The sequence below is a fragment of the Tripterygium wilfordii genome, chromosome 21 (genome assembly GCF_013401445.1).
Source record: "Tripterygium wilfordii isolate XIE 37 chromosome 21, ASM1340144v1, whole genome shotgun sequence".
NCBI lineage: Eukaryota > Viridiplantae > Streptophyta > Magnoliopsida > Celastrales > Celastraceae > Tripterygium > Tripterygium wilfordii.
In genome coordinates, this window is record NC_052252.1 from 16,187,862 (window position 1) to 16,213,366 (window position 25,505).

The 25,505-nt window shown below is 36.1% G+C and overlaps 6 protein-coding genes and 1 pseudogene across 6 annotated transcripts; 1 reads left to right on the plus strand and 6 right to left on the minus strand.

Moving 5' to 3' along the window:
* Nucleotides 1–651: 651 nt before the first annotated feature.
* LOC119989346 (protein JINGUBANG) lies at nt 652–2,242 on the minus strand. The gene has a single exon (XM_038834796.1). It carries the CDS (start codon nt 2,141–2,143, stop codon nt 911–913), a length of 1,233 nt encoding a protein of 410 aa, XP_038690724.1. The 5' UTR covers nt 2,144–2,242; the 3' UTR covers nt 652–910.
* A 2,938-nt stretch (nt 2,243–5,180) lies between these two features.
* On the minus strand, nt 5,181–5,969 carry LOC119988292. The gene is made up of 2 exons (XM_038833272.1): nt 5,401–5,969; nt 5,181–5,305 (listed from the first exon to the last, which is right to left on the minus strand). The coding sequence occupies exons 1-2, from the start codon at nt 5,849–5,851 to the stop codon at nt 5,289–5,291; spliced, it is 468 nt and encodes a 155-aa protein (XP_038689200.1). The 5' UTR covers nt 5,852–5,969; the 3' UTR covers nt 5,181–5,288.
* A 1,693-nt stretch (nt 5,970–7,662) lies between these two features.
* Nucleotides 7,663–11,830, minus strand: LOC119988291 (probable inactive purple acid phosphatase 27). The gene is made up of 13 exons (XM_038833271.1): nt 11,360–11,830; nt 10,996–11,083; nt 9,925–10,197; nt 9,744–9,852; nt 9,472–9,586; nt 9,252–9,387; nt 8,973–9,160; nt 8,706–8,892; nt 8,569–8,636; nt 8,419–8,503; nt 8,145–8,333; nt 7,967–8,047; nt 7,663–7,862 (listed from the first exon to the last, which is right to left on the minus strand). The coding sequence occupies exons 1-13, from the start codon at nt 11,701–11,703 to the stop codon at nt 7,809–7,811; spliced, it is 1,917 nt and encodes a 638-aa protein (XP_038689199.1). The 5' UTR covers nt 11,704–11,830; the 3' UTR covers nt 7,663–7,808.
* Nucleotides 11,831–13,158: 1,328 nt separating this feature from the next.
* LOC119988062 (probable inactive purple acid phosphatase 27) lies at nt 13,159–17,140 on the minus strand. The gene is made up of 13 exons (XM_038832964.1): nt 16,800–17,140; nt 16,514–16,601; nt 15,661–15,927; nt 15,452–15,560; nt 15,092–15,206; nt 14,834–14,969; nt 14,556–14,743; nt 14,262–14,448; nt 14,089–14,156; nt 13,900–13,990; nt 13,577–13,771; nt 13,339–13,413; nt 13,159–13,221 (listed from the first exon to the last, which is right to left on the minus strand). Exons 1-13 carry the CDS (start codon nt 17,138–17,140, stop codon nt 13,159–13,161), a joined length of 1,923 nt encoding a protein of 640 aa, XP_038688892.1.
* A 2,827-nt stretch (nt 17,141–19,967) lies between these two features.
* Nucleotides 19,968–22,865, plus strand: LOC119989849 (annotated as a pseudogene).
* A 442-nt stretch (nt 22,866–23,307) lies between these two features.
* LOC119989854 (dirigent protein 19-like) lies at nt 23,308–24,232 on the minus strand. The gene has a single exon (XM_038835594.1). The coding sequence runs from the start codon at nt 24,001–24,003 to the stop codon at nt 23,419–23,421; it is 585 nt and encodes a 194-aa protein (XP_038691522.1). The 5' UTR covers nt 24,004–24,232; the 3' UTR covers nt 23,308–23,418.
* A 136-nt stretch (nt 24,233–24,368) lies between these two features.
* Nucleotides 24,369–25,484, minus strand: LOC119989852 (dirigent protein 22-like). Its single transcript, XM_038835592.1, has one exon. It carries the CDS (start codon nt 25,390–25,392, stop codon nt 24,685–24,687), a length of 708 nt encoding a protein of 235 aa, XP_038691520.1. The 5' UTR covers nt 25,393–25,484; the 3' UTR covers nt 24,369–24,684.
* Between the last annotated feature and the right edge of the window lie 21 nt (nt 25,485–25,505).

Here is a 25,505-nt window from a genome sequence, read left to right on the forward strand (position 1 = left end):
TGTTGCAAGTGTTTCTTCTCTACTTCTCTTCTTTGGTAGGCTTTCTGAGAAAGCTTAAGCGTCTCGGTTCAGCCATAGTGAATGTATTGTTAATGTAATCTACAGCATTCATTCACACAGGTTGTTGAACAGTCAATGAACTAACTGGCTTCTCTCTTTTGAGGACTACTTCTTTCCTTTACTTCATATTTTCCTTCACAAAAGAAAGTGAAGGAAATACAAGAATGTGTTAATTTCTCATCCTCTTTTGAAGGATATACAAGCCAACTTGTTCCATTTTGTTTCAGTGGGAATTCAAACTTTCAAAGTGGGTATAAGGTCGTCAAACAAAACGGAGGAGGCTGCACTGTTCTGATTATTTTATCAGGAATAGCTCCATTAGTTTATTCATCTAAGAAGCTGTGAAAGAGAAAAAAAGTATTCCCACAAATTTAACATAGATGTTTTGGGTAGGAATCTTTATTGAACTTAGAATTCTTCTTCTGCAACAATGGTGGGGTACCCATGTCAGGTTCTGAGGTAGCACTGCCATGTTCTTTTGGGGGTCCATGGATGGAAGAAAGCTTTCTTGATTATAGTAAACTCTGTCCCTAGGGAACACAACGATCCAATTAGCAACAATGATAGCACAGAAGGGCTTGCAGCAAATCATGAAGTACACAAGACTAATTTTTTCTCTCATTACAATTGAGTGGAAACACAAAAACTATTGAAAGATAATATGAAAACCAAATCCACACTCCTCTCTGTCTGTTCCTCTAAACTATAGGACCAATAACTCAATACCTCACCCAATACAACTTGACAACTATTGACACAAACAGACTGCAACACTGGACTAGTGAGCACTGCAGACACATAAAAAATGGAACCAGTGCTTTCATGACTCACAATATTCAAAACTATTAGACTAACACAAGATGATAGAATTTCCCTCTGGATCTTTTGTTGTAGATGAATTATCTCTTTGAGTGCAGTACTTGGGTACCCACCAAACTCTTAGACTCTTGTCAAATCCTCCACTGTAGAGCAAGAATCCACCACCAACATTACTTGGTGATGCTTGTAAACACTTGACTGGCCCTTCATGACCACTTATGACCCCAACCTTGGATAGTTTCCCAAAAGCCTCTCTCTTCCAAATACATATATTCTTATCAGCAGAACCACTGCACAAAATCTCCCCTGTTAGACACATACACAAAACAGCCATCTTATGTGCTTTAACCTCACTCACAAACTTCCAACTAATAAGATCAAGACTCCCCTCCCACCCCATCAAAAACCCATCTGATCCTCCTCCATAAACCCACTTTCCATCCTCAGATACAATCACAGCATTAATGGAAACATCCTTATGACCCTCAAGAATCCCCTTCAATGAGTGTGAGCTCTTCCCTTCTTTTCCCCAAGCTTTAATCTTTCCATCTGCAGAAGCTGAATACACAGTTCCCTTACAAGCCACCAACGCATTAATTGCATCATCATGAGCCTTAATTGACTCCAAACACTTCAAATCTGATATCCTCCAAACTTTGAGGGTCTTATCCCAAGAACCTGAATAAATAAATCCATTATTAACAGCCAAACAAGAAATACTATCAGCATGTTCAATCCATAGCCGTTTATGGTGCCGCCTTGTTTGCACATAATTGCTTTGCTTCATGAATTTCCCCAAATAATCCTTAGTAGTAGGAAGTGTATCAACAAGCCTAAACACATTCTCAGACCTTCTTGTTACCTTCCAGACCCTAATTCTACTATCTTGATGAGCAGTAAAGACTTTAGTCCCAACCGTCACAAGCGCCTTCACCGAGCCCTCTCCTTGTCCAAACTTAGTAAACGATCTCAAGTCGGGCTGTTGCCACACTATTATGTCCTTCCCTTGTGAAGCACTCAATATAAATTCCCCACATAAGGCCAAGCAAGAAACTGTCCCTATATGCCCTGATAGAACCGCCAATGATCGATACGATTGAGACCCAGATAAGCACTTTCTTGGGATATGAGGAAAGTTCACATCTTGCAGCACAAAACGGTGCGAAGTCACCGGACTCTCATCGGTCTCGCTACTGCTACTGCTGCTACTACTTATTACTCCGGACAATAATGGGGTCCCGGGAGGATCCATCGAATCAGCCATATTGGGGTCTTGATGAGAGAGAGAGGGGAGATTCTTAGAGAGGGAGAAACAGAGGAGCGGAGATGTGTAAAGAGAGACAGGGATTTCTTGTGAGAAAGGGAAAGGGGAGTTTGGTAGTATTTAAATGGCGCTGAAGGGAGGTGTAACGGCTACTTTGACATACACCCTTAAAAAGTTGCTTATTTTACTTATTAGGAGGGTCCCACTATTTTTTTTTTTTCTCTTCTTTTTTTCTTTGTGGGTTTACTAATGGAGGTTTGAGCTGTTGGAGGTATTTTTTGTTTGTTGTTTGGTAATTTGGTTTGGCCAATTATGGTGTGCCAGTTCATATATTGTTCACGGGATGGACATCATGCACTAATGAAAATCATTTGACATATACATATATATATATATTAGGCATGAAATTTGTGAAATCATGCTCTTTCTGTGACTTCAAGACCTACTGGGTTGAAATCCCATGGGAGTTGGGGTTGGATTGTGGAGGAATTAGTCCATGTAGAACTATTTGGGTTATAATCTAATCTGTAGATCTCTCTGGGATTAAATCGTATGAATTTGGGAGATCCTGAGTTTGATTCCCATTAAGAGCAATACCCTTGTGACAATGTGTTGATTTCGATCCAACTTACTCTGTATTATGTGTGAAACTTCTGCGCGGGTGGATCTGACGATCCATGTTTAGGCTCATATTAAAAGTGCAAATGACAAACTTATACGATTTTGTTAAAAAAAGAGAGCATTAGTCCATGTAGGCTTTACCTAAAAAAAATTTTTTTGGTGACATAGTCAACCTCAACACTAGTTAAAACTTAAAAAAAGAGGGTTCTATATTTATGTTATGTTGATAGTTAAAACTAAACTCGAACCACCTCACGACATGGTAAGTTAAGGTAAAACCCCGCATATGACCAGAATAATATTACTCCCGTTGAGAATCAAATTCAGGACATTATAAAGATTTATCAACTAAGCTATCACCCAAATAACTTTTGGATGAGTTAAACCGTGTGGACTAATCCCTCAAAGCGCTAAACCTTTATCATGTCCTACCTAATACCAAAAAATAGTGATATCATTCCACAACAAATATTGAGAAGAAAATGTTTTCTTACATTCAGGATCACAACCAATCCTTGTTCACTGTTCCTATCATGTTACCACTATAAATTCTAGACTACCTTACCACCAAAATAAATAAATAAATAAATTATGAAGTATATTTTGTCGCATTTAACCCCTAAAACCTAAAGTTATTAGTTGTGATGCACGTTAGTTAATCATGATTTGCATGGTTTAATCAGCAATACTAGTTTATCATTAGCTCTCACGTGAGATTGTGAGGAATTGAATGAAAGAACTTTGAACATGGACTCTCACAGAGTTCTTTTTAAGTATTATATGTATATTTATTGCCTACCTAAAGCTTCAAGTTTAGTTCAATGGACCACAAGTCACTATAATTGAAACAACTAATCCTGATAATTAGTTTAATGCTAATCTGGTTTAATTATTTGTTCCAAGTTTTTAATTAACTACACTTTCTGCTAAAAAAGTGGTCGGCTTAAGGCACTACCTTTTGGACTATAGATCAACAAATCAAAAATTAATTGACATACTTTTTTTTTTTTTGAGTACAAGTACAAACACAATATACGACACACCACCAGATCAAGCCTATGAAAGTACAGGTGTCAACAAGCCCCACGCAGGAGGCACAAGACACACCACCAGATCAAGCCTATGAAAGTACAGGTGTCAACATGCCCCACGCAGGAGGCACAAATCAAGCCCACGCAGGGGCAAACTATCAAGCCCAAGTAGGGGCAGACGAAGCCCACACACCTCCTTGTAAATATTCGGAGGAGATGAGACTAGAACCCATGACCTCAGTCAGGGACATGCAAAGTCATTGTCACTCAACCAATGGCTCATTTGCAAATTAATTGACATACTTAATTAAACACATCAATAACAAGTAACATTGATTTATTTATCACATAGTTTTGAAAAATAAAGTTGAATTCCATGTGACATATGACGAATTTGTCTCCTATGAATATTGCTATGAAAGGCTACAAGAAAAGAAAAATAATTAATTAGCATATAATCATTTCAACAATTCAAGTTTCTAGGAAGTTACATATAAAGTGGTGGTGAGAGTCTTTATAACTTTTAATTTTAATTTGACAGGGGATTAATCAAATTGGATTCTCATAAATCAAGCTAAAACGTGTTTATTGGTGATTGATTGATGGTAACAAGATATTTTAAAAATAATAACAATAATGAAAATAATAATGTTTGGTCGGTGAAATATAAAAACATAAAATTGAAGATTAAAAACCATATATTGTGATTGATAACTATGAACCAATGGTTGGAGAGTTTCTTGCATTTAAATATGTTTAATTACTTATTATCTTCTACAAATTAATTCTTTGTTTTCTTCACCTAATATGTGTAGTTTGGTGGGTTTGGTGTTGATTCATTATTTACATGCAAATGTTTAGTGAGATTAGTTTTAATCACTTGGGTGATAGTCTAGTTGTATAATTTTTCTAGGGTCAAACTGTAAGGAGACTCGAGAGGTCTTGAGTTCCATTTCTATTGGGAGCAAAACTCTTGTGGCCATGCATTGGGTCTGACGATCCAAGTTTACATCTATATATATCGATGTCCAAAGAATAAGCTTGTATGCTATTGATCTCGGTTATAAAAAAGGAAAGAAAAGAGCGAGATTAGACTCTCTTTAGACAAAATAATTCAGTAGAGGAACAAAGAGAATTTGTATTTGTGAATTGTGATATTAATGGATGTATTCAATCAATAGTGTCCTTATCACTTGCTGCAAACAATAACAAGGTTAGTTTAAGTGTCAACAACATCAACTGTTTTCTTAAGATTGAAGATTCTGACACTAATTGTCACTGTTGTCATTAGGTCTTTTTTCTTATTTTAATGACACTTTGAGCATTCAAAACCACAATCTTTGAGCAGAGAAGGTGAACAACTCAACAGTTCAACTGATAATTCATCCCATTCAATTACATAATACTGCAACTTAAATTAAAATTTCCATGATAAGAATCCAATTTATTCTTCTGCCGTTGTAGGGGATCATCTTTGTTCTTTAGCCAACTCTTCATGGGACTGTATAAGCTGCATCACATAGAACAAGAAATCAAAAGTCAGGATCAAGAGATTTAAGCATCAGTGCAAGAAAGAATACACTAAATTTTGTTGAGATTTTTTACTTCCACATTTCATTCCATGACTAACAGACATGCCACAGAACTCTGCAACATGAACAACTTTCTCCATGTCAATTATCTGCTCAATGTCCCTTGTAATGTACTTGCAGGCACAACCTATGTCAATAGTCTTGACTACATTGCAACAACCTTGCGAAGGATCCCTTTTCGGCCCGGCTCTGAAAACATAGGTAGCACATTGTGAGATTAGACCCTGCAAGTCACCATGGCACTGTTGGCCATGGACCAGAGTAGAGTCACTGAGTATCAGAATTAACCCAAGCAGAGCAAGAACAGAGAAAAAACTGAAATGGGTTTTCAAGATTGTCATGTTTTGTATTGAAATTTCTCTGCTTTTTGCTTGATTTTGTTTGGGTGTCTGGTGTAAGAGGGGGTTTGGTTTGGTCTTTATATAGGAGGAGAAGTGAGAAATATCAGCAGTGACACTTTGCATGTCTGGGTTGGAATTTGAATTAGGTTTCTTCTTTCTCAGAGAAATTAACGTTGAAGTTCTGGGAATCTGGACATGGATTACATGTGAAGCGGCATTTTTTCTGCTGCATTGTAACGGCAAAACGAGGTTTTTGCTGGCTTTCTTTGTTTGTTGCCAGTAAAAACTGACAAAAACTGAAGAACATATAGCAGTGTAAAATATTCAATAATGGAGGTTAAATATGTCATTTCATACTGCTATTTGCTCCCAGTCACTCTCTCGAGTCTCGCCCACCAGATCAAGATCAAACCCTAACATGATTAAGGCTCTATGAGGAGATTCAATTGAACCCAGAAACCCGCAATGGAGAATCGGATTCGGGTTGTGTGCCCTGAAAATGAGGAACTTGGGCGGTACATGCTGCAGAAGAGGCAAGAAATGGCGGAGAAGCCCAAGGGGATATCGGAGAACGTCGACACGACTCTCTCCAAGGCGTACGCCAACATATACAATGCAAAGAGTGCAATCAAAACCCTCAAAGACCTCTCTCAAATCAAGTATGGCTATTATGCTGTTCTTTCTTCTTCTTTTTTTTACTATTTGTTGGTCCCTTTTTTGTGTGGAAAGTATGAATTTTTTGTGTGGCATATGCTTTAGTGATCACCCATTACAGGTAATCTAGATCTCAGTTGTCATATATATAGATATATATATATATATTCTGATGTTATATATTTCAAGTGATTTGAATGAAGCATGTCATTAGGGGGACTACAAATGGAAAGGAATTCATGCGTAAACAGTAGCTTATTGATGCAGCTGAAGCTAGCGGACTTTCGAGCGTATGGAATTTTGAGTATTCAATTTTTTATGGTTGCTGCAAATTCTTTTTTCTAATTTTAATGAGAAATATCAATTTTACTTCTCATTTTATGTGAATGATTCTAGAGTTGGATGGTTAGGAAACGGCTGTATTTTTTTAGGCCGGAAAAAGGAAAAGGGAAGCCTGCACAATTTGGAAGCTCAGCAAGGGACTGGTATGGTGGCTGGAGCTGCATGACGATGTTGGTATCGAAAGGATTGGTCGTGAAATCCAGTTGCCCTGCAACGTATCAATATCATAACATTTAGCCTGCTCAATTTATGGCGTCGATATCATGTTACTCTTAATTTATGGATCAACTGTTTTTCTTCTTCTCCGTGAAGTAAAGTATATAATATTTCGAAAGATGACTAGTTTCAAGTTCTGTGTGTCAGGACATTGGCTTCAAGATGCCAAAAGAAAAGAATAGTGGCTTAAGACAAGTTGATATATTTGTTTTATCATAGGGTTGCAAATGGCTTTCTTAATTTTTTTAAAATTAATGAGTGCAGGTCTCACACAAGTGATAGAGGAGGTTGCTCGTAGCAGTTCTGGATTTGTATCCAACTCTACTTTCTCTCATACATGCCTACTCTCTTCTTGTAAGTTCTTAACTTGATTCTTTTCCTTCTTTAGTTGAATGCGTATTATTATGTATGTTATTTGCTTTTAAAGCAAGGCTTTGGTGATTCTCTGCACTTAAAAACTCATTGTGGGTTAACTATTTGGCTTTGAGAAGGAGGGTGATGTTACTGCAGAAGAGGAAATGTTCAGGAAGCCGAGCAACAATGAGATCAACGCCGTTGCCAGTAGGAAAATCTTCCAATTTGTCAGTGCAGTTTTGTAGATGTACAATGTAAGTAAGATAATATGTATATGCCTTTCTGATAATATGCTGAGCTGCATTCTGTATAAACCATTACTTCTGTGCAACACAATTTAATTCTTTTGTTTAATGCAACAAGGATCAAGAAACTCATTGACTGAGGAAGAAAAGTACTTTGCATTCTTTAATTTATTTTCTTTTCCATCAAGTCCACACAGTAACAGAGCCTACAAAGGTGTCATCTGACATTACAGAAACAGAGTATTAGCTCCACTGTCTAGTTATCTTTTCTACTTAGTGATCCTGAAGCTATCCTCCACCTCTCTTGTATCTGAATTTACAAACTGCAACAACAAAAGAAAATTGGGTAAGAATTCTCCCAGTCAAAAGTTTTATCTTTTTTCCTAAAATCATAGAAGATGGTGTTTTTAGACTCCTCTGTTCTAACCTCGAATTTTAGCTCTTCTTTTGTTGCATGACCTCTCAAGTACCCAAATTTAGATATCCTCACCAAGCTCCAACTATTAGTCTGTCATTAGTTATACAAAATAATGTGAAAACTTCACAACCAATATATGTCTGTATATATATATACACAAACACACGTAAGGAAGAGATCTGCTTACAGTATCAGAGAACTTGTCCAAACTGAACCCAGCCATCCCAATAACTGCCTGAACTGGAGCCTTGTAATTGCTGTGATCATACGTGTCGACTCCATTTTCATCTTTCTTAGGCATGGCAAGGCACTGACTATTGTAAACTGAACATGTTCTTTCATAGTTATGGACATGCCCAACGAACACCAGATCAACCTAGTTCATGTTTTCATACTTCACATTTCAAAGTTACCAAAGAAAAAGCATTCATTTTGAGTTCTTATTATAGATATGCACATACCTTGTTTTGGAGCAGCAGAGGCTCCACAGCAGATTTAAACCTTGTGTCAACACTCAAGCCACTTGAACTATACATTGGTCTATGCCTGCAATTTGTGCAAACAATTAGAAGTGAATGAAAGAAGAGTTACACATTACATTTACTACTTACCCCATAAATATTAGCCAAGGTGTTCTCGACCGATCGACCGAACCCAAGTCCTTTTTCATCCATGCATACTAGAGAAGCAGAAAAACTACTGTCATTAGTATTTCACTAGGGCTGAATTAGTGATCACAGAAGTGTACCTGCTCAGAATTTGGGGTCCAGTCATGTTCAGTAGAAATCACAGTGAAGTGAACTCCACCTTGCTCTATAGAATACCATGGTTTATCCTTCTCTGCACTTGGCATTTGAAAATATGTTTCATAAGGAACTCCACACTCTCCACCTGAATCAGGAGTAATGTACACTGTCCCTGAGTCCACATAATCCCTAAAAAAATCATCCAAAATTACATATCAATCTCATTTTCTCTAGAACTCTCAATAATCTGTAAAAAAAAGAAAAGTTACCTCTCATGGTTTCCGATAGCTGTCATGTAAGATAATCTTGATGCCAATGGAGTTATCAGATGAAGAAAAAAGTCCCATTCAACTAGAAACCCTGTTGCGTAGCTAATGTCCCCAATGTGGAAGATTGAATCCACATTACCAGAATTCACTTCATCTGTCATGGCCTTGACCACCGAGACCGATCCCGGCTATTCCCGTCCCAAATTCCAAAACAAAACCTTATTAGCACATAAAATAAGATTAACAAGGACTGTAGCAGTCTGCATTGATTAATTTTACCTGAATGTAGTGCTCAATAGAAGCATTATCAAGAGGAGCCTTCCCCATGTCACCAAAAGCAAGAAACTTGAGCTCATCTGATCCTGCTGCAGGTGGTGTCTTCAACTGGATTTTCTCACTCCACCCAACTGCATCACTGAATTGATTTAAGAAGTTAGAGAAAATTAATGTTTTACTAATATAGAGTTAGTGTATGTGTGTATATATATATATATAGTACCTTCCATATCTATAGGTGAAGTTGGTTGAAGGCTTAAGCCCTGTCATGACAGCTGAGTGAATAAATCCTGGATCATGCCACCCAAAGTCTTTTGCGGGACTTGGTAGTACAGAACCTATATACATCATCACTTACATATGTTATATATATATATATATATATCATTGAAAATATATGCAACTAGGTTAGCTTGGCTGACAAGGCATTCATAATAAGCCTTTGCAAAAACATTATTAAGAGATAAATACCACATAAATGTGTAGAATACTCACTGCACATATCATCGGGAGTGAATGTAGAAACTTGTGAAGATAGTGTTTTTCCATCTCCATATTGAACTTGTTGTGTCTTAGAGTCCCCACTAACCCATGTCAATCTCATCTGTTCAACAAATAATCAAATTAAAACACCAATTAAGGTTTGTTAATTAACTAAAGTAGTTTTTGATTATACCAATGTTCCGGTGGAGTCGGTACTAGAGAGATGTCCATATAAGGGCTTGTTTGGATTAGCAAAACCGACGGGGTTAGACCTAGCCAGGGTACAAGGGGTGTCAAACCCGCCACCAAACAGAACAAATGAAACATCTGTTCTGAAGTTGACAACATGGAATGTCAATGTAGCATTGCAAGTGTTTACCACACATTTCCCATGAATCTTGTCATATTTCTTGCATTCCTTCTTCTTGCAACTTAGGTAGTCTGGATCACTCTTCACATACTGTGCCTGCCATTTTGAAGATCAAAGTGTTATATGTGTTTCCTTCATCTTTATATATTGTAATTATATGTTTGAAAAAGTTATGCTAGTTAGCTCCAATAGAGATAGTGCTTTTTTTTAACTAAAAACAACACAATACAAGTTAGTTTGTGATAATTTGAATATATGATGAGTCTAAACTTGAGCCATCAGGCATGCGCGGACAAAAGTTTCACACCTGACGACAGGATACAAGTTGGGTCAAAGCCCAGCGTGTGGCTACAAGATATTGCCCCCAATGGGAAACGAATTTAGAACCACCCGAATTCATACCGTTTGTCCACATAGAGGTTCACCAACTACCCCCAACCCTTAATTCACTTTCCGAATCACAAATACCTCCCTCAATTATTTAAATATCCCCATGTACTCCGCTCAACTTTCTTAAAAAGATGAAGACTCCCTAGCTACTTTCTAAACCCTAAATGCACAAATAACGTGTAGGACATACTTAGAAAAAGCTAGACTTCAAATATGGAGCTTGCTATGGAATAAACCAGCTCAGATGATGCCCACATATACCGTTACGTGAAGGTTTTGGATTCTTGATGTGAAATATAAATGATAATCATTGTTGTGTCGGTGATATATATATATATATATATATATATATATATATATAGTCATCATAACGATATATCTTGCGCTGGAAAGTCTTGCCGTTTTGAAAAGTATTATTGCGGAATAAACCTAAGATGATGCCCACATATAACATATTGCGTGTGTGTGGGTGTGGGTGTGGGTGTGGGTGTGGGTGTTGCGTACCTTAACAGGATAATGGCATAGTAGAGGGAGGTCAGCAAGATCACCGGTTTGTAAATATTCAGCCTTCTTCAATGGACAATACCCCACACTGCATCACATATATATATATATATATATATGATTAATCCACAATATTAAAAATGAATCAGAAAATAATATATAGTGAATGCTATATATATAAATATAGCTCATGTAATAGGTTTTAACTAATTAACCAAAAATGGGGGCTATTTGGGTACGATTGAGAGTGTAACCGGTGTTTGAGATTAAGACTTTGATGATGATAACGATAATTAACAATGAAAAACACGTCCGACGTAGACAATATCAAAATCGAAAGAGGAAAGATATATAAAATTCTTACTCAGAACTCGAAGGCGATATCATGGCAACCCAATCCTTGGGTGAAGGAAGGAGAATTCCACTAATAGTGACTTGAACAAATTCATCATCAGAAAGCTTATTAGAATTCGAAGAAGAATTACTCACAACATTGACGTGGAGATAAGGGTTGATGAATGGACATTCCGATAGAACTCTTCTGTTTACAACTCGAAAATCCGATATGGTCGTATAGTTCTGATGCTCAAATGTTGAGTCTAGAATCAAAGGGTGCAACACAGGTGAAGAAAAAGAAGATGAACAACAGAACAAAAAGACTAAAACAATAATAATGAAAACCCTAAAAGAATAATTTAAGGGTTCCATTTCTTTTTGTTGCTTTGAATAATTCAGATGGAAGGATATTGAAACTTGAAAGAAAGATGAATGAATCACAGAGAGAGAGAGAGATGGGTTTGGAGAGTATCTTGGCAGGTATTAAGGTCTCACCACTAACAAGATTATATATATATATATATACACACACACACATATATAGGTGAATAAAAATTTAGGATGAGGATATATGGTTTGGTGTCATTGACTTAAATATTGTTTGTTAGTTCCTTATTTAATTAAGCCATATAATATTATTCTATCACCATCACCTTAATTCCTCCAATATTTGTTCTAATTAAAGTATTATATTATGTATATATATAGCGTATTCTAATGATATATATATATATATATATATATATATATATAGTAAGATATAGACATAGTAATTAATAGTTGTAAGATAAGAATGCTCTGAATTAGAGCTTTATTATTTGACTACAAATTGGTGATTCTTCTCCACTTATTTGCACAACTTAATTATAGTTGTGACCATTTTCTTAAATGCTATGAATGTGAGGGCACGTTATTGAGAGAGAAGGGAGAGAATCAACCATATCTGCTCATCGATGTATTTCTTTGACTTCTAAATAGTATATTGAGAAGTAGAGTGCAATTAGGGCTTAGTCATGTCGCTTGAAAATGACTTGATTCTTCTATTTTTGTCTTTTAATTAATTATCTTCCATTAATTTTATATTCTTAAGTTCTGTTTATTTGAAGGAAAATCAAGTTATTCATTTATTTATTAGTGAATTTTTCTAAATTTTGATTTTCCTTGAAACATATGGACCCTTAAAAATAATCTTAAGAACACTTGTTTGATACATATACAAGTTATTTTTTGTTTGACATATTAATTATACCCTATCATCAAGGTTTTTTATTTTTAGGGGTTATATTCTATCAGAAATCCACACCTCAATACATGTCAATTATATTGTCTGCTTTCGGATTCCGGTTCCCGTAGATATATCGGATTATCCTCACGAATTTGTTTCTCATAGACCAAGCAACTGAGCCTTGATCCAAGTCACTTAAAACCACGAAAAGGACATCTAATTGACATGTAAGGGTGAGTTTTGCCCACATATATAAACCCATTGGTTGGGACATAAGGGTGAGTTTTGCCCACATATATAAACCCATTGGTTGGGACATACCCAACCGATATGGTATATTTGTTCTTAACATATTCTTAAATTGAACCTTACCCGTTGAACAAATTGAAAGGGATCTATGAGTTTTGAGGCACATAAAGCAACAACTTAAATAGAAAGAAATTAAGGATAAATTGTGCATATATATATGCATTCTTCTTGCACAAAAGATATCCTTAATTATTTTTTAGTAACAACTAGTAATTAACTAATTACCCTTTTTTTTAATAAGGTGATCTTGTCTCTTTTAGCTCCACATTTAATTATTTTCAGGTGTTTGGATGCTATTGTTTTTTCTTAATAATACGGAATCTATCTCGCTCCAATCTTGTTTCAGCATTTACATACTGCAAAAACAAAACAAAACAAAAATTGGGTAAGAATTCTATGTATCATAATATATATATATATATATAAGTGTGTGTGAATCAAATTAAATTTTGTAAATTAATTAATTAATTAACCTCTAAATTAAGCTCATCTTTTGTTGCATGAACTCTTGTGTATCCATACTCAGCAATCCTCACCAAGCTCCAACTCTCATACTGTCACAACCCAATAATTATTACATTGAATAATGTCAAAAAATAATTTCACATGTTATTAAACCAATTAGTGTATACATGTAAGTAAATAAGTGCTCGATCTATACACACACACACACACATATATATATATATATGTATATGTATATATACTTACTTTCTTTTCTTCATCAAACTTGTCCAAAGTGAAGCCAGCCATTCCAATAACAACCTGTGGAGGAGCTTTGTAGTCGCTGAGATCATATACATCAATTCCATTTTCATCTTTTTTCGGCATGTCAAGACATTTACCACCATAAACTGCACAGGTCCTTTCGTAGTTATGCACATGCCCTAATAGCACCAGATCAACCTATACATACATACATATATATATATATATCCTGTTATTTTTCACACTTCAAATCATGTCCGGCCATAATGTTATTTAATTATATATACGTATATATATATGTATATATGGTATAAGTACATATATACCTTGTATTGGACCAGCAGTGGCTCCATAGCAACTACAAAAGTATTGTCTCCATTACTAAATCCAACAAATGAACTATACATGTGTCTGTGCCTGCACATTAATTTATTAATTAATTTTGTGTAAATTAACTACTAATATATGAGATTATATATCTATCCATACTTTGTTCTAATTAATTAATTAATTACCCAGTAAATATTATCCATGTTGTTCTTGATCGATCAACTAAAGCCAGGTCCCTTTTTATCCATTGATACTACAAAAATATGTAGTCACTACTCAAAATCAATGTAAGTTGGCGCTGTAAAATAAGTTGTTAGGTATTTACAGATAAGTAAATATTGGAGAAAGGTAAGTGCACCTGTTCAGTATTTTCTCTGAAATCGTGTTCGGTAGAAATTACAATGAAGTGAACCCCACCTTGTTCAATAGAATACCATGGCTTATCCTTCTCTACAATTGGCATCCGAAAATAGGTTTCATAAGGAACTCCACACTCTCCACCTGAATCTGGAGTTCCATAATATGAACCTGAACTTCCATAATCCCTAGATCATATATATTCATACAAAACCACATATATATGTATATAATCAATTTTTTCTATTTAATTTGTTCTAGATTTACATTATTTACAAGGTATGAAATTGAATACCTCTCATGGTTTCCGATCGCGGTCATGTAAGATAATCTGGATGCTAATGGAGTAATCAAGTGAAGAAAATAATCCCATTCAACCAAAAATCCAGTAGCATAGCTTATGTCTCCAATGTGGAAGATTGAATCAAATTTACCAGTATTTACTTCATCAATCATGGCCTTAACCACCGACACCGATCCCGGCTATATTCATAGATAATTAACATGTTTTAGGATTAATTACTATCATATATATGTACTTGTAAAGTTATAATTAACTGATTAATTTTTTACCTGAATGTAGTGTTCAATAGAAGCATTATCAAGAGGTGCTTTTCCCATATCACCAAAAATAATAAAATTAACTTCATCTGATCCTGCTGCAGGTGGTGTCTTAAATTGGATTGTCTCACTCCAACCTACTGATTCGCTGAATTCATAATTATATACATGTATTAAGATATTAATTAATTACCACACTAAAAGCCAATTAATTATGATCACATATATATATATATATATATGTATGTATGTATGTATGTATGTATATACCTTCCATATCTGTAGGAGAAGGTGGCTGAGGGCTTAAGCCCTGTCATTGTAGCATAATGAATAAACCCTGGATCATGCCATCCAAAGTCTTTGGCAGGACTTGTTCCATCGCCACCTAACAACAATATAAAAGGTATATTGGCTTTGTTTGTTTGTTTCAAAGAAAATCAAGTCACTGGAAAATCCATAATTTTACTGAGGAAAAAAAGGTTAGTTTTTCAACATATATTTTCATATTTCAACATATATTTTATGAAAATATGTAAAGTATAAATCATTGAAACAAACGCGGTAAAATTATGAATTATCTAAAAATTCGATTTTCGTTAAAATAAACAGAACATCGTATGTAAAACTCACCGCACATATCCTTTTGGGAGAACGTAGTAACTTCCGAAATCAGTATTTTTCCATTATCGTACTCCACATGTTGTGGGTTCCGATCCCCGCTAACCCATGTTAATTTCATCTGCAAACACTATGCACCATTTAATTTTGTCGAAAAGATATCATATATAATTAATTAACCCTTCAATTAATTAGGGAATGAAGGATTGTCAGTTAATTACCGATGTTCCGGTGGAATCGACACTAGAGAGATGTCCATATAAGGGCTTGTTTGGATTAGCAAAACCGAGAGGATCAGTCCGAGCCCAAGTGCAAGTTGCACCGAACCCACCGGCTAACAAAACGAATGAAATGTCTGTTCTGAAGTTGATAACATGAAATGTCAAGGTAGCATTGCAAGTCACCTCCAAACACTTCCCATTCTCATATCTATTGCATCCTGAGTTGGTGCAACTTAGGTAGTCTGGATCACTCTTCAACCATTGTGCCTTAGTGTCGGATATACATATGTGATTAGGATCTTATATCGGTCAAATATTATAAGAATGTTAAGTAGTTAATATACACGTGATGAACACATGTAGGGATCGATATTATTAAATCTTTTTCAGGTTTGTTGGAATTTCGAATTTACTATTTATAGGAGATTTGGATTCGGCATAAAACACAAATTATTTAGGAATCTAGTAGTAACGCCAATTACAAAGAAAACAATGGTAAAAATACTTTGTCTTTGGGAATCTAGGATATTTATGTTGGTTTTGTGGTAATAAATTTTTTAAAATGGTATTTTTCATATTTTGCATCATGAAATAAACGAAACTAAAAACACAAATCAAGTAATAATAATAATGAGAAATTAAGTTTTTGTCTGTGTTGTTTTGCCTTAATAAATTGTATTGGAATTATATTTGGCAGCACTAAATAAATAAATAAATGGTCTATAAAAACACAATTGAAAAAAAATCTAATTAATTAGGACAAAACGTTAAGGGGGTGTTTGGTACATTAACCATTTTCCTCACGAATTAAAGAAACATTTCATTAAGGGCGTGTCTGGATGTGTTTGTTTACCTTAACAGGATAATCACATAGCAGAGGGAGGCTGGCAAGATCACCAGTTTGTGCATAAAGCAGCCTCTTTAGAGGGCAAAATCCGTCACTGCAAAAAAAAGAGGGAAAAAAAACATAAATTAGTGAATAATGTAACTATACAATCACACACATATATATGAGCAACAATCTCAGGTGCGGACACCCATTCGCTTTTTTTTTTTTTTCTAAAGTAAATGAGCACCGAAAAGTGCACAACAATGGGGCCTACTATTTTGGGTACCGATGATACACACAAAATTCTTACTTCCTAGTTGAAGGTGACATCAAGGCGATCCATTCGTTCTCTGAAGGATTGGCAATACCGCTAACTCTTACTTTGACAAATCCATCATCAGAGAGCTTTTTGTTCGAGTCGATTATGATCTGGATATTAGGGTTAGAGTTTAGACACGCAGATAATATTCTTCTGTTCACGATCCGAAAATCCGATATTGCAGTGTGATTCCAATGTTTGGAAATGGAGTCTTTGATCAAAGGATGACATGAAGATGCAGATAAAGATGAAGATGAAGATGATGAAGATGATGAAAACTGAAACCAAAACACTAAAACAAAGAAAACCTTAGCAGAAGAAAATGGTTCCATATTGTTTCTTAATTTGGAGTTAAAAGAAGAAAAGAAGAAGACGAAGAAGAAAGAAGTATCAAATAGAATATATAGAGTATTCTATATCACAAGATTATTGACAACTCATATTTTATCTTATAGATGATTTGATGGGAGAACAATTTGCCTACATTGTTTCTTAGTTCTTTTAAGTTGATGATGAAAATAAGGTAGCTTATTGTAGTTTACTCGAAATTATATCATCCATTCCATTAATTGATTACAACCTTGGTTCAATGTGTTTGTATATATATGTATATATATATGTATATCAATATGTATACGTGTGCAAAATACATTATATACATGTCAAATTCATTTTCAACAATTTTTTTTTGAAGGAAATATAAATTTGTTTCATGAAGGAGATATCAAAGGATTCCAACTATTAACATGTTCGTCGACAAATATTGCCTTCATATGTATCATAGGATTCTTCGCTCTTGTACGATAATATTAATTTTTATAATTAATTAAATAGAGGCAAAAAATTTGCTTCCAATTATTTTACAAAAGAATCAACTTGAGCCGTTCCATATGAACAAATTAATTTAATTTATTTTTTTTTGTTTTTAAGGATTCAATTTAATTGTGTGTTTTTATTTGATTGGGATTATATCTAATTAAACACAACTTAGCCGCTAAACACCCAAATTGTTAAGGTACAAGTTAAAGTACAACATCGAAAAGATGTGAGAATTCTTCACATTTTATAAGGATAAACTCTCCCTCGTTACACTATCAAGGTCTTTTCTTAGGTTTAGCCCACTTACTGGGTCTAGGAGGAACAAAATCATGTGGGTCCGATGTATCTACAGGAACTGGACAACCCACATGACTTGTTGTTGTTGGTGTATATGGGGGTGTGGATTTTTGACATAAACCATCTTAAATTAAATTTAATTATTTCTTTCTTCTTTTTTAATGATAATTCTAAGCCCCTTGAGTGAGCCCCACTTTTTTTTCTTTTTGTCAAATGTCCACTTCTTAATTACTATATATAGTGAAATTCAGGTTAGAAGAGTCCACAAAACTTGTAATACAACATATATATATATATATATATATATATATATATATATATATATATAGGCGCTTTGTGGGTCTCTCTTTAGAATTTGTTTTGGACACATAATCCAAACAACATTGGATTAGCTATGGTTTTGGGTCCAAAATGCACTAATAATGTCCGGCCACAAACATACAAATTGTCTCCCCTTGAGAACACCCTCACTAATACATTGTTAACACCGATACCTCCATTATAAGACAAGAAGCTACCTCTCATTGCACAAAATGCCAATATTATTCCTTTTCTTTCTCACAACCTCTATACAACCAAAAATTGCTCCTCGCTGCAAACCGTACCAAAATCAAACGATTGCGAATGTTCCAACCCCTTTGAACAAAGTCCAAATAGGGGTGGCAGAATTATGTCCGATCCAAATGAACGAATTTGATTGACTCGAATTAAACTAAGTTATATGTCCGAAATTCAGATTCAAACACAAAATTTTTCTCCAGCTTAAAATCTTGTCCGGACTTTAGCTAATTCAGATTAGGTTATCATCCGATTTATTTGTTCGGATTGAAACCAATTTGGGTTTGGTCAATTAAGTATGTCCAAAATCCAATTCAAATTAACGTTCGAATATGTAAATATTTAGTAAACACATGTTGTTGTTCGATCCATAATCATTTTTTTTCCATCCCTAAGTTCAAACATGGGTTTTAAAAGTTCGCTTCCAAGACCAAAAGTCTCCATTCAAAGGGCAAAAATGTTTAAAGAAAAAGAAAGTTATTAAACAAAACGGTGAAGGAATATCCCTTTACAAGTAGGCCTAGTAGAACTAGACAAATACATGGGTAATAGTTACACGTGTGGTTAAAAAAAACATGGGTGATTAACCATGGGAGTTACTTTGGAGGTCAGAAGAACACTACTTGGTAGCTAAAAGTGGTTACTTAACACACGTACATATAAAACAATACATATATCTATTTTTTTATGCTAACACAACCTAATTACAAAAGTTACACATTTTCACATACCCAACCATGGCTAGAACTTGGACTTTTTTTTTTAAATACCACAGAGTCTCTTGAGTATATATGTAGATGCGGAAATGTTTTTATATGGTTAAAACAACAAAACCATATGCAAGTACTTCACATCAACCTTTCTTATCAGATTCTCTAAAATACAGTAAATTAAATCATTTTGAGGTCCACAGAATGAAAAAGTGTGGATGCTTTGAGTTGTCCACTTATCATAAGGAACTTATGGTTTGTCTCATAGAGGCTGCCCATATGTAAAGACATTAGGGTGAATTCTTATCTATTGCATGTATAAATGTGTGTATATTGCATTATCCAATAGTAGGAAGTAGGGAATTAATTTAAAGGGAACCACGAGTAACTCAAATGACATTCATGTGTGTGGTATTTCACAAAGGTCTCGAGTTCGAGCCTCCCATCCTCTTTCCCTATATTAAAAAAAAGGGACCAATTTAAATAAAAAATTGAATCTACTTAATAATTTAAAGGTAATTTATATGTGACTTCAGAAACTTTTGGCATTTTATATGTGTATAATTATATATATTATTTTTACCAATCTAGGTTAAATTGGAGCATCCCTTGAAGAAGCCAACAAGAGAGAAATGCTTGCCATTCTTAACACCATCATCACCACACAAAAGAGCACTACAATAAGATAATGCAAGCCAACTGTCGAATATTTTGTCAAATTTTAATGGCTAGTATTAGTTATAGTTGATAATAAATAAAATAAATTTTTTGTTGTTTGTTGTTGTAAGAAACTTGCAAATCATCACAGGCAGACCGAAGATTTCATATTTCGGATGCCCTGCATCGTAAATCCAAAGAGATAATTAATTAGGCTATCCCAAACCATCTTGTTGTGCTAATGTGAGAGAGTGCCAAATGGGTGGTCTTTGGTTTTGCAAAAGAAAACAATTGAGGTTTTGTTGGCAATTGTAAGAGTTTCCCTTGCAATCCCCGCTATCACCTTCTAAGCAGCAACACAAGGGGGGTGGTGGTTTTGTTAAGGCATATGCTTGACAGGAGCACAATAACAAAGCTTTGGGACACCCTATTATTCCAATCCACTTCACACATTAACAAAAGAGACCGACACTAGGAAGATACGAAAGAATCATGGGGCGTATTTCAAGAAATTCCGTGTTCCTCTGATTTCCCAAAGGACAACCTCTTCTTTTGTCGCCAACCCTGCTATGGAAAGTCCTTCAAGACAACAACTTTGATCCCAAAATTCACCCAGTTCTGCAACAAAACCCTAGACCACAGACCTTGTGGCCTCTTCCTAACACACTTTGAAGAGATTAGGAGATTTGGGGTCCCCAAGCCTGCAGATTTTCTTGGGGGTTTTTGTTGGATTTCAGTAAACTTTAAAACCCAGTTAGGAATTTTATTTTGCGGCTTTGTATGATTGTCGATTTACGGGAGGAAGGAGTGTTCCTACTCTGGTAATCCTCTGTCTCTGCTCCAAGTTTTTTTTGTAATTGTATTTCCTGGTCTAGATTTTTTTTTCCTTTTTTGTGATTTGAGTTTCGTTTATAATTGTAAGATTTGCCCTGTTTGTAGAGGAAAGGTCGAAGTAGAGAACTGATAAAATACCCAGTTGAGCATGCTTTGTGATCTCGATTGAATTGAAGGTTATCTGTTTGTGTTGATTATGCTTCACACTCTGTTCCTGAAATAATATTTAAAAGGTAAAAGTAGAAGATTTGGATATCGGAATTCCGCTGAACTGAGCTTGTTCTGTTAATTTTTGTTTATCGTATCACAGAATTATAAGTATAGCTGCTGTTTTCTACTCCCTCAATGTGTATTCCAGTTATCAGTCAGTGGTCAAGTTCTTTCAATTTCTGCATTATCGGACAATGAAACTACAATTGCTAGCTTCTTTCTGCTTTGTGACTTGTTTAAAATCCATTTTTGTTTTGTGTGATTTGCTAGAAGATTTTAAACTTAGTCTGACCTTGTTAACAAAAGCACAGATCTCGTGGCAGTTGAGTGAAAGAATTATTATATTCCCCAAATCCCGGCACGCCCAAGTTCAATTTTGATGTTGATGGCAGGTATTGCTCAAGAAGAGGGAGCATCATCTGTAACTTCATTGCCACTTCCGTTTCTTTCCCAGATGACTCTCTCTCCTGGATTAGGATCGCCTTACCATTGGCTGAGGGAGATTAAATTTGAAGACAGGGGTTTGTGTCTGAACCATCTTCTTGTCACGTGTGCTAACTATGTGGCTGCTGATAGCATTGAAAGGCAAATATTGGCCTTGAGCATATTTCTCATCTTGCTTGTCCTGATGGTGACACAATGCAGCGGATAGCTGCTTACTTCACTGAGGCTCCGTATGCATAAAGGTTGGTCAGGTCTGCACAAAGCTCTGAATTCCACAAAATATCATTTGTCTCTGAAGAAATTCTTGTTCAAAGATTGTTCTTTGAGCTTTGTCCCTTCTTAAAGATTTCATATGTGATCACAAATCAGGCCATCGTAGAAGCTATGGAAGGAGAGAAGATGGTTCATATTATTGATCTATATTCATTTGAGCCTGCCCATTGGCTTAATCTTCTTCAGATGTTAAGTGCACGACCAGAAGGCGCATCTCATTTGAGAATCACAGGTATTCATGAGCAGAAAGAGGTGTTAGATAATATGACTTTTCGTTTGACAGAAGAAGCTGAGAAATTAGACATCCCATTCCAATTCAATCCTATAGTGAGCAAACTAGAGAATATTGATCTTGAAAGCTTGCGTAAGACTGAAGAAGCTCTTGCTGTCAGTTCTGTACTTCGGCTGCACTCTCTCTTGGAGAATGAGAATGAGATACTTGGGACAAATTCACCATCGGCATCAAAGAGTTCAAACCCTAATCAGTTGCGGAGAGGCTTGCAGATGGGCCATCGGACCTTGGGAGAATGGCTGGAGAAAGATGGTTCATATGTATAGCCTGAATCCAGATTCAGCATCTGCATCATCTCCGCTGTCTCTTGCTACTTCCCCAAAAATGGGGAGCTATTCGAAGTGTACTTTGGATCCTTTGATCAATGCTGATGGTTATAGCAGGAGTCAAACTATAATGGGTCTACTTTAATGGAGAGGGTCATGGAAGCATTGAACTTTTATGCTGCACTGTTTGATTGTATGGAGTCTACTATATCAAGAACATCGTTAGAGCTTCAAAAGGTTGAGAAGATGCTTTTGGGGGAAGAAATTAAGATTATCATTGCATATGAAGGCGCTGAGAGGAAGGAGAGGCATGAGAAGCTTGAGAAGTGGATTCTAAGGCTAGAGTTGGCATGCTTTGGAAGGGTGCCTTTCAACTACTATGGTATTATGCAGGCAAGAAGGATGTAGCAGGGCCAGGGCTATAATGGATATGATGTCAAGGAAGATGATGGTTGTTTGGTGATGTGCTGGCAAGATAGACCACTCTTTTCAATTTCTGCCTGGAGATTTAGGAGGTACGATTAACATAATTAATGACAAGGATTTTTTTTGCTTCCCTTGTTTTTTGCTTCCCTTTTCCCCCATTCCCTCCCTCTTCTTGTGTATAAAGAAACTTGAATTTAACTTTGTGAGTGCATAGTGTTCTGCGAAAAGGTTTTGAGATTTGAGAATATTTCTCTTGGATTTATCATTTAGATTTCCTCGTTGTTCGTTTAATCGTTTCCTGTTAGTCTGTCGCCTATACATTAACTTCATTTTCTTGGCCATCTATTAGCTTTCCGTTAATTTGTGAAATTCTGATGCATTTTAGTCATCCCCTCTCCAGTTGTTCCTTGACCATTTGTAAAAACCTACTGGTGCCTATTTGTGAGGGATTATTGGACTATACTTGCCTGAGAGCTTTCGATGCAGACAGATCATAAGTCTCTAGAAGGTTAATTAAAGCTGGTTATATATATGTGCATCTCATTCCCCTTTCTAGTGTGTGAACTTCAAACTACGATTAAGACTAGATCATTTGTCATTTTCTTGAAACTCTTTTTGGCATCTGAAACTTCAAGGATGTTATGTTCTCAGCTTCATATGGGTGCTGTTTAAGTTAGGCAATAGCACCGTCTAGTTTCTATTGCTATCCGCGGTAAGAGAAAAGGCATTTTACTGTTGATTCCAGTTAATGGAGAAGCAGGATTAGGGGAATAGAAGTTGATGGAAAAGTATACAACTATAGAAAATCCAGTGAACCCTAGAAATCATATAGGAGGTTGAATCTCAGAATCTCCGTTGTGGATAACAGAGATATTGTATTCAACTACAGCATTTCCAGTCTCGGTTAGCCTAACCGTCTTTGCCAATGCATAGCCTTGAGCATACCGAAAAAGCCCTGTTCCTCCAACTACTGGCATCTCCCTCACCGTGTCAAAAATAAGATTCCGACCAAGAATACTTAATGTACTACCATTGGAAGTACCCTCCACAAAAGCGAAAGTCATGACCATTAGCAACCCAATCTCGTGTTGCGAAGCCAAAGCATAAACTCCCTGTGCTCTCCCTACTAGCTTTGAAGTAGGTTCTGGCCCTTCTGTCAATGGGTCATCTGCCATGAAAGTAGCACCAAAGCCACCAACCGCCTCACTTGGTGGGGTGACGATTCTCATGGCAGTTGGGTTCTTACCATCCACAACATCATGGAAGTAGAAATGGAGATCAGTCCTTTTCTCCATTCGTTGAACAATTATGGGGGAATGCTTGGAGAATTCTCCGGTGGTGGTGATGAAGATTGTAGAAAAGAACAATGAGGACAAGATGAACAAAGTTTGAATGAAAAATGAAGCCATTTTTGTTGAACTCTTTTAAGCTTTCTTGACCACAATTACAAGAGAGTATTTATAAGTGCTGCAAAGTGTGGTTCATGCTTTTGTGGCGTATAGCCATCATTGCTCTTGCTTGCCCCTTTACAAGCAAAGAGAAACGCCTTTGCAAAGTAATAGAAAAAGTAGAAGATAACATTATCAAATTTTACAAGCAAAGAGAAATCAGTTATGATAGGCATCCCAGCAGCCGACGCAGTTGTCGCCTGTCAGTTGATATCCTAATTATCCTAGCTTGTTGAATTGTATGCACAAGATTTCATGTGTATCATGTGACACATGTGGAGCTATTGAATTCATTTAGATTCTGCGTGTTCAACCAGCAGTTGAGATAACTGAGATACCAACTGTTGATATCTTTATTATTTTCGAACGGAAATGTCCTGCCTATGCAAAGTTACAGAAAATGTAGAAGATGACATGACCAAATTTTATAAGCAAAAGTGAAATGGCCTACCTTTACAAAGTAATAGAAAAAGAAAGAAGATGACATGATCAAACATATTTTAGTGGCAATGGCCCACAAAACCTCTCCAACACCCACTATCATGAGCCTCTTCTTTTGCCTGGACTCTGCAAAGCATGCCTCTGACCTTTGCAATCTAGTCCATGGTTGTTGGTACTTCATAGATACACTAATGGTTTCTTTCATTCAATTTTAACTCTGAACCGTAACAAATGAAACAACACACAGACAACAAATTGGGGCAACAACCTGTCCTTGGCCGCGCCGGACGTGTTGCCCGTGTCCACTGCCTGGCCGGACGTATTGCCCGTGTCCACCGCCTGGCCGGACGTATCTTCTCCAGATACATAGACATTGTATTCAACAATGGCATCTCCTGTACTTGCATCAAACCAAACCGTATGCGCCAACGCATAGCCTCTAGCGAATCTAAACAACCCAGTACCCCCAACAATTGACATTTCCCTCACATTCAAAAACACAGAATTCCTCCCAAGAACACTAAGGGTACTCCCGTTATACTGACCTTCAATGAATACATAATTCAAGACCATCAGCAATGAAGAATCACTCTGTGAAGCCATAGCATAAAACCCTTGAGCTCTTCCAACAAGCTTTGAAGAGACGTCTTGCTCCTCTGTTAGTGGATCATCAATCATCACTGTACTTCCAAAGCCACTTCTGGTTCCATCCGGGGCTGTAAGAATGTTGACAGCAGTTGGGTTCTTCCCACTGGTTATGTCATGGAAGAAGAAATGGAGATGGGTCATCTTCTCGTCACGCTTCGTTGCGATCAATTTCTCAGAGAAAGCTCCATTGACAGCAACGAAAAATGCCGGAAAAAGCACGAAATGGAAAGAGAAGAAAGTGTAAATGAGAACGGAAGACATTTCAGAGTTGTTGAAGATGTGCAGATAGACAAAGATAGAGGTTATTCAGAGTGAGTTTAGCTTCTTATAATGTCAAATTAGCCTTTGTTGATGCATTCTCTAGAAATCATCAT

What these genes read in the sequence shown, in the direction of transcription:
- LOC119989346 (XM_038834796.1), bottom strand. Translation starts at nt 2,143, where the DNA reads ATGGCTGATTCGATGGATCCTCCCGGGACCCCATTATTGTCCGGAGTA.
- LOC119988292 (XM_038833272.1), bottom strand. Translation starts at nt 5,851, where the DNA reads ATGCAAAGTGTCACTGCTGATATTTCTCACTTCTCCTCCTATATAAAG.
- LOC119988291 (XM_038833271.1), bottom strand. Translation starts at nt 11,703, where the DNA reads ATGGAACCCTTAAATTATTCTTTTAGGGTTTTCATTATTATTGTTTTA. An exon ending in TTCACCTATAGATATGGAAG is followed by an intron (nt 9,388 to 9,471) that starts GTACTATATATA and finishes AAATCAATTCAG; the next exon opens with TGATGCAGTTGGGTGGAGTG. An exon ending in CCTTGGCTAATATTTATGGG is followed by an intron (nt 8,504 to 8,568) that starts GTAAGTAGTAAA and finishes CACAAATTGCAG; the next exon opens with GCATAGACCAATGTATAGTT.
- LOC119988062 (XM_038832964.1), bottom strand. Translation starts at nt 17,140, where the DNA reads ATGGAACCATTTTCTTCTGCTAAGGTTTTCTTTGTTTTAGTGTTTTGG. An exon ending in TATGTGATTATCCTGTTAAG is followed by an intron (nt 15,928 to 16,513) that starts GTAAACAAACAC and finishes TCCGACACTAAG; the next exon opens with GCACAATGGTTGAAGAGTGA. An exon ending in CTATTGAACACTACATTCAG is followed by an intron (nt 14,744 to 14,833) that starts GTAAAAAATTAA and finishes CTATGAATATAG; the next exon opens with CCGGGATCGGTGTCGGTGGT.
- LOC119989854 (XM_038835594.1), bottom strand. Translation starts at nt 24,003, where the DNA reads ATGGCTTCATTTTTCATTCAAACTTTGTTCATCTTGTCCTCATTGTTC.
- LOC119989852 (XM_038835592.1), bottom strand. Translation starts at nt 25,392, where the DNA reads ATGTCTTCCGTTCTCATTTACACTTTCTTCTCTTTCCATTTCGTGCTT.